This window comes from Branchiostoma floridae, chromosome 13 (genome assembly GCF_000003815.2).
Source record: "Branchiostoma floridae strain S238N-H82 chromosome 13, Bfl_VNyyK, whole genome shotgun sequence".
Classification (NCBI taxonomy): Eukaryota; Metazoa; Chordata; class Leptocardii; order Amphioxiformes; family Branchiostomatidae; genus Branchiostoma; species Branchiostoma floridae.
This window is the reverse complement of record NC_049991.1, coordinates 3,395,701-3,403,810: the sequence shown is the minus strand read 5'-3', so window position 1 is coordinate 3,403,810 and position 8,110 is coordinate 3,395,701. Positions and strand designations below refer to the sequence as shown.

Below are 8,110 nucleotides of genomic sequence, written 5' to 3'. Positions count from 1 at the left end.
ATACACCATACTGTAATGTGGGAAAGATTTTAATTTTAAGGGGGATAATTGACCATATAACCATAACACATATCATTACGGTTTATTGATATTATGTTTACCTTTAGGCAAGGGAAACATAATGTTTATGCTCCATTTCTTTATTTTCTTGTAAAACAGTTCCCCTTCTCTAAACAAACAAGGTCAATGACCTGGAACAGACAGCTGTCACCATGGTTACTGGTAAATTAGCAGACACCCTGTGTATGTTACTCGTAACCGATTGAGCTGAACTAATGTTTAGTGCATCATCTTCAGGACACTAAAATTCAAACACAACAGATGGGGATTGTGATGTGCTCAGCATTATCTATGTCATAACATATCATGCATATTCTTTTCCTAGGCCAACTGTCTTATGCACAAATCGACCAAGTACGGAATGTCCTGAAAACGATCGGAACGTGGGACGTGGTAGACTTGCACGGCGGGAAGAGACTGATCGGAGACTTCAAGAGCTGCAAACAGGTAACTGTGAACCGTAAGGAGACGGAACTGCTGGAGTTCTCCCACCAGCGGAACGGTTACGTCAGCGCCATGTGGGCCCTGCTGGGATACATGCCACAGGTAGGGGGCGCATGTGTACATTACATTATACTTGTACATGTACAAAATGTACATGACATTATACTTGTAGTACTACATAGAAAATGTATAGAAAATGGTGTACATGCATATACTACAAGGAAGCACATGTGCCTTGAAAGCGGGATAGCCAGATGGTGCATAGGGCAATGCCCATCTCTATTTCTGAAGCCCTGGGCCATGCAACTTTGTACAATCAGTGCAGCAAGGGGCCAGTCCAATTATAGTGGTGTGTGTTTAGATAGATACTCTTTCCCAAGTGCTGAGTGCTAAGCAGTGAAAGCAGCCCTAGAATGTATCAAATCTTGATGTTACTGCTTGCCTAGGGATTGAACTCATGATATACTGAATCCAAAGCAAACACTCTGCCCATTTGGCCATTGCATCTGACTCATACATGTCTCCTAATTCTTACAAAACAATTTGTTCACAAACTTCCCATGTTGGGAAATTAATTAACATCAAAATATTGTATGTATACATATATATATATAGTCTTCTGGTGTGGTGGCCGATAGGACAAAGCATGATGCTTTTTTAGATATTTAACACAGCAGCATTGCACTTTATGTACTATCTAACGAAAAAGTATATTTTAGCTAAGCATACCGGATCACCTCAGTCTATACTCTTCTTCTTCTGTATGCAGAGTTTTGACATTTGAGGATTGCACCTAAGCTCAGACTGAGTCTCATACACAAGGCCACCGATCTTTACATGTATTTACCATTTGAAATGAGGAATGCAATCCCTTACAGCATGTCCACACCAAGACATAGCTAGAATCAAACTCTGACCCACAGATCCATAGAATTTGATCTACTGTTGTATTGTTAATTTTGCAGGTCTCTGTGACCCTGTATGACAGAGGCGGTGCCGGCTGGATCTGGCACTCCTCCTCCGGTGTCATCAATGTGCCCTACAACGCAGAGATCGTGTTCCGCATCTGCGGAGAGGAGGCGGACGCCAAGATTCCAGCCAACGACATCGACAGAATCACCCTCAGTATCTAAAGCCTTTACAGCAGGGTTCTAGCCAGCATCCATCCTTCCATCCTTTGACAGAATTTTGCTGCTGGGGACGGAAAAAAATTTTTCCTGTTCCATGAAATGAAAAACAAAATAATGAAATTTTGCAAAGATCTCCAGAAATTCAACACAGATGCCATTAAACCAAGCTGATGTCTACCATACCAGCAGAATGTGCCCCTCAAAATGCAGGAAATATATGATATATATATATATATAGCAAAGCAGAGGGTGGTAGATTTGAAAATTTTTCCAGACCCCCCTAGGACCATCGCATGGAAGCCTCTGGCTCTTCAAGACAACAGGATTTCTGTTCAATATCCAGGGGATGGAAAAAAGACAGGCTGGCTAGAACACTGCTTTGTAGATAACTGCGAAAGGAATTAATATTCTTTCTCCCAAAGAAAGTCAGACTGAGAAGAACATGCTCAGTGATTGGCACTTTCGTTGTTGGGAGAATTGACTCTCCTGATAACTTGGCTCCATCGAATAATGCATCATCTACCCTACAGTGTTTTCAATTTTCTTAAAGGTGTTAGGACTCCTTCGGTTTCTGCTGCAAGAAAACACACAAGTTGACCTTGTTAGTCATTAAATTTGTGTGGATAGTAGGAAAGTGTTCTTTTTTACTTAGCGGTCTTTGTATATGAATATATCAACTTGGTATGGTGTGTTGTATTACATTTTATGATGTAACGTAGCAGAAATGCTAAATGTGAAATTTCATTCTCTCAAAGGTTTGACATGTGTTGAATAGGCAGTTTTTTTTGGTGTTTTGTGTTACTTGCAATAATATTAATATATTGTAAACTGTTACATACACTCAAGCTAAATACTAGTACATAAAAATGACATTGACTTGATCGATCAGTGCAAAATGACAACAGCAAAACTGAAAACCTTTACTTTTGTGGATTATAATTTGTATGGTGAAGATATAAGGTGTGTGTTGAAAAAATACTCCAAATTGTGAAATTACAAGTTACACAAAGTCAAATGCTAAAAAAATGGAAGGTATCTCCGTGAAATGTTATACATGTACCAACATTTCTATACAAACCTATGATAGATGTCGTCTTAAATGTCAGATATGATATTTTTCATGTACATGTTCATCTATTGTATGATATCATATAGCATTATGAATGTGTCCACCAAATGTTGCCTTCATTATTCAATATTCTTGCTATTTCATATTCTGTGTTGCTCGTGAAATAGCTGTTTGACATGACAATCTATTCTGTAGTAATGTAATTTGACTTAAAACTTGGAAGTCAAAGTAAAGTGAAAAGCAGAAACCCTTTTCTATCCTGTATAATTTACTTAGTACTACATACTTAGACCACCGTAAAGCTAAGGATGCATAAATACATTGTATTAATTGTATTCAGGCTGTAGCAAGTGGAGAGTAAATCTTGGTCTAGTAATTTGCTAGTTCGTAAAGTATTTTTGTGTGTTTCAGGCCAGTATTATGAACATTGTTTACTGTTTCTATATTCTAGCACATTTTATGAAACATATAACCCGTCAGTTTAAAAGTTTGCTGCATTTAACTATGAAATTAATACCTTTTTATATGAGATGCTGCAAAGGTGGTTTAGATTTGCCTACTTCTTTAACAGAGATACAAAATACCAACTGCAAGTTCATACATTGTATTAATTTATAAGGTGTTCTGTCAAGGAAAAATGTTGGAAAAATTGTATGTCAGTGTGCTGTGCCTAGTAGTTTGTATTGCTTATTGATATCATTTTCCATACTCCTTTGTGCACGTGTAACAATTTCAGTGGATGAACGTGTAAAACGCTTTATACACTCTCACCAGAAACATGACTGTACAATATCATAGTGTTGTATACGACATAATACTTCATAATACAACTTGACTATCAACATCGTAAGTGGTGAGTATATATAGAATATGAATATATATTGTATATTATATATATTGAAACACATTGTACAAATGCGACTAGTCTTGACACCATGTGTATTGACTGTTTCACTGTATAAGGAACTGTAGACCATCTGGGTTATAATAAGCCAAATCACAGTTACAGGTGCACATGCACCATTGTGATGCATTGTGGCCTAATTGTACTGTATCTGCCCGTTTGGCAAAGTCTCTCTGCAATATACTTTGCACCTTTTCTACAACAATGGTCTCTTTTATTATTGTGTGAATTTCTACATAACATTTATATTGTAAGAAGTATATAATGCTACAAGGGCACACATGATTTTTTATTTTTTTCATTTTATTTCGAAGACAGAATTAGCAAACACATTTTACACTTATCAGAATTATTGCGCTTTTGTTGGCTGCTGTAGATGTGGCAAAATTACAAAGTGCATCTTTCAGAATCCTTTGTTTACCATTTCCAGATTATAGAATAATACCAACACAACTTTCTAGATGGGGTGTTGTTCTACGTTTACCTGAACATACTGCACCTATGTCCAAAATTGTCACAATGTTCCGTTGGACATCATTATCAACTGTACCAATATGCCAAGGAAAATTCAAACAAACCCTTCAAAAGGATTTTGAGTTACAGCTACGATTAACACACAAACACAGATAAAACAGGATTTTGGGTTACGGCTGCGAACACACAAACACAAATAAAACAGGATTTTGGGTTACAGCTGCGAACACACAAGCACAGATAAAACAGGATTTTGGGTTACAGCTGCGAACACACAAACACTGTGAGATAAAACAGGATTTTGGGTTACAGCTGCGAACACACAAACACAGATAAAACAGGATTTTGGGTTACAGCTGCGAACACACAAACACAGATAAAACAGGATTTTGGGTTACAGCTGCGAACACACAAACACTGTGAGATAAAACAGGATTTTGGGTTACAGCTGCGAACACACAAACACTGTGAGATAAAACAGGATTTTGGGTTACAGCTGCGAACACACAAACACAGATAAAACAGGATTTTGGGTTACAGCTGCGAACACACAAACACTGTGAGATAAAACAGGATTTTGGGTTACAGCTGCGAACACACAAACACAGATAAAACAGGATTTTGGGTTACAGCTGCGAACACACAAACACTGTGAGATAAAACAGGATTTTGGGTTACAGCTGCGAACACACAAACACAGATAAAACAGGATTTTGGGTTACAGCTGCGAACACACAAACACAGATAAAACAGGACCCCCATTGGAAGAAGACACTTTTTAGGTTACCCTAAGTCACTTGCACATCGGGTTTTTCATTGGGATACAAATATCATATATCCATTTGTCATATCATAGTTCCTACTGTAGAACTTACGTACAAAAAATGACACGATTATAGCAATTATATCAGGTCACTGGCAGATCAATTGAATATTGCTTGATTATCAATAATTGATTGCAACAATAGACTGAGGTCGAAGAATGACAATATTCAATGGTAGAACAACCATTTGGAACAATTTCTAAAACTGTTCCGCAACTCAAGCAAAATCGATTCACCGGAATTTTCACGGACTAACTTTCTCACCGGGAGGCGATATCGACTTCCAACGACCTTTGACCCATTGCTGACGTCACACGTACATAAGGGCACGTGTTCTGAGCGATTGGATCAGACATCTGAAGAAGACTAGATTCCGGTGACGTTTTGTTTTGTTTTTAGTTGGAGAACAGCTTGTTTAATTGTCACATACTAGTAATGTAATGTACACGCTCATCTGTATGAACTTTGATACATGCTGGTAGTAATGCTAGGTCTACCTTTATCCGCGGCATAGCCAATATCCGTTGCGATATGTTCACTAAACATTGGGGGAAACTAACGTTATATACGTTGTCATATCAAGCTGCAATTATTTTCAAAATTTTGAAATCACCGTTGTCAACTTGACACCCCTGACCGTAAATTCCTAGCGGATATAAGTTACCTCGGATGAAGAAGAAGTAGTGTTACAGTCTTGTTAAAATTTGTCAAATCCATCCTCCTACGCAGGGACATCCAACAGCAAACCGCCTGCCTGGATGTACCCTGCTCTTTGAACCGTCATTCTTAGTTCCTGTGGACGCCCCTGCCCCCCCAAACCACCTGTCAGCCAGTCAGAGAATAGACCTTTCAGTTTTCAAAAGGGATAAGGGTAAGCTCATTAATATTCATAAGCAGGGCGGTCAGGAACTAATGGTGACGGTTGAAAGAGCAGGGTACATCCAGTCAGGCGGTTTCGCTGTTGGATGTCCCTGCGTAGGAGGATAGTCCAGTCAAAACCAGTTTTTATTTTAGTCTCTGCACGGTGCAGTCGTCGTCTCCGCCCTCCTCCACCATCTTGAGTAAGGCAGGGTTCTTCCTGACGCCCTCCACAAACTCCCGCAGCTCCAGCCGCCCGTCTCCGTCCCGGTCCAGCTCATTAAAAACACGGTCCCGCACCTGGGAAGATGATAATGACACTAGAAAGGCAATGCCAATGAATTAAAAGCGTACATTCACTAACGCGTGCGCAAACCACAATCAGAACTAGAGTTCGGCGACCTCGTACCTCCATGAAATATTTAGAGATTTTGTGAATTTTATGCAATTGACTATAAAAACATTAACATGATATATGCATGGTGTTCTGTTCATCATTGATCATGATGACTAATGAACATCATTCATAAACAACATAATTCTCATCATTAATCATAAAGCGGTATATGCTTAATATGTTCATCTATCATAATTTACATGTTACATTTATTGAAGTCCAGTAGAATAGAATTATACAATTTCCTCATTGATTATGCAAATTAAGTCCTAATTTGCATAAAATGTTTATATGATGAACATCTTTTGTCTAAGCTACCTGCATGCCTTAAATGATGTCAAATCCGTCAATCCTTTCTGCAGTTATCCTCTTTGGAATGTCTTGACAAAAACGCCCCTGCAGTTCCGAAATTGCATGTTGGGGGGCTGAGACTTGCTCCACTTTGTTAAGATGCGGAAAGCTATGTACCACTTAAATGTCAAGACCATATCATGTCCGGGACAAGAAATGCATTGAAAAACTGCCGTGATATAATATTTTCATAATTATGCAAATGTATCCTTATTTTGCATAATTAGTACTTTAGTTTGTACAACGTTGTCTAAGGTACCTACATGCCAAAATTAATGGCAAATTCGTTGTTCCTTTCTTGAGGTATCCTCTACAGAAGATTTCTTTTTACAAAAATGCCCCTGCTATCCTATTTACGTACAGTTCTTGCATAGATATAGATATAGAGATGTGTTCAAAAATGACTCTAGATATAGAGATGTGTTCAAAAATGACTCTTTTTGTTGACCAGTCGTGGGGAAATGCTAATGGAATGAAGTCATTTGACGCGTCTGACAAGTTTAAACCCACTACCTACCCACCTGAGGGTCCTTCTTTCAATCTACGTCTAAAAATACATCTCCTTCACCCGTTGGGTTCCTTAAGCTTCAGGTTACGATGAGTTAGCCATTTGAACTGTATGCAATGATTTATCACAACATACACGTAATTCTATATGTCTGCCACGGTAGAATATTCCCTTTCACATAGCCTTGAGCCATCCGCGTTTGTATCCAAAGGAATGCTTTTCCCCTTCTCCAGTAAAAGCCTAACATCTGACGAACCACAAAAAAAGTTTCCTACAAAATAAGATAAATCTTTGGCATGACCGTGATATTTTGTTATAGATTGCCTACAGCAAAATCTCATGTATTGTGCGTACTGTGATATACGTATTGCGCCCAGATACGGTGACGAAGTAGGGTGTTATTCAGGCTTTGAAGTTGATGAAATTACGTTGTGTAGGACAAACCTTTTCCAGCGGGGCTTGCACCTTTTCAAGTTCTTCCTCTGTGGCGCTTGGGTAGCGAAGTTCGTGCATCAGCTGCAAGGAATTCAAAATATTACGACATATTATCTAATATCTATTTATCATATTATCTAATATCCTTTATTATTTATATTTGCATTGTTGGTGTCTTATAATGTGCGTCATCACTTAATAAGCTATGTGCAAATCAAAAATCATGACGATCCGTCTAAACGTTCTTGGGTTATTTTCGTCCAAACTTTGAAACAAAAGCAATCTACCACAGTGTAAAATCACGACCACATCATGTCCAGAACATGATATCAAACATGGAAATTACACTACAATACCTTAGAAAGCCGCTAGGGGGCCCGTTATCGCATTATCGAAGTTGACTTTCGTTTCTATTTGTGTCTGTGTTTCCAGATACACACAGTATTCGTCAATATGACTTAAAAACCTCTGGCTGGATTGTGATGATATTTGGCATGTGGATTGGTTTTGTGGACCCTAAGGTAAATGTTGATTTGGGCCCCCTAGTGTATGGCCTCGGTACTGCTGCAGAACAAAGTTTTTGTATCTCTTGACATGCTATGGTCTTGATTTATTACGACTTATGCTTATCTATGGTTTATTTTCTTATCTTATTA

At 38.4% G+C, this 8,110-nt stretch overlaps 2 protein-coding genes across 2 annotated transcripts in view; one reads left to right on the top strand and one right to left on the bottom strand.

The window, feature by feature from the left end:
* Positions 1–3,809, top strand: part of LOC118429770 — a 7,905-nt gene extending 4,096 nt beyond the window's left edge. The window contains exons 5-6 of the mRNA XM_035840403.1: positions 386–606; positions 1,470–3,809. Coding sequence (XP_035696296.1) covers positions 386–606; positions 1,470–1,637 — 389 coding nt within the window. The 3' untranslated portion in view covers positions 1,638–3,809. The remainder of the gene's footprint in view (positions 1–385; positions 607–1,469) is intronic.
* Positions 2,319–8,110, bottom strand: part of LOC118429337 (neurocalcin homolog) — a 28,165-nt gene continuing 22,373 nt past the window's right edge. Inside the window, exons 3-4 of the mRNA XM_035839818.1 lie at positions 7,464–7,535; positions 2,319–6,063 (exon numbers count right to left, since the gene is read on the bottom strand). Of these exons, the coding sequence (XP_035695711.1) occupies positions 5,911–6,063; positions 7,464–7,535 (225 nt within the window). The 3' untranslated portion in view covers positions 2,319–5,910. The remainder of the gene's footprint in view (positions 6,064–7,463; positions 7,536–8,110) is intronic.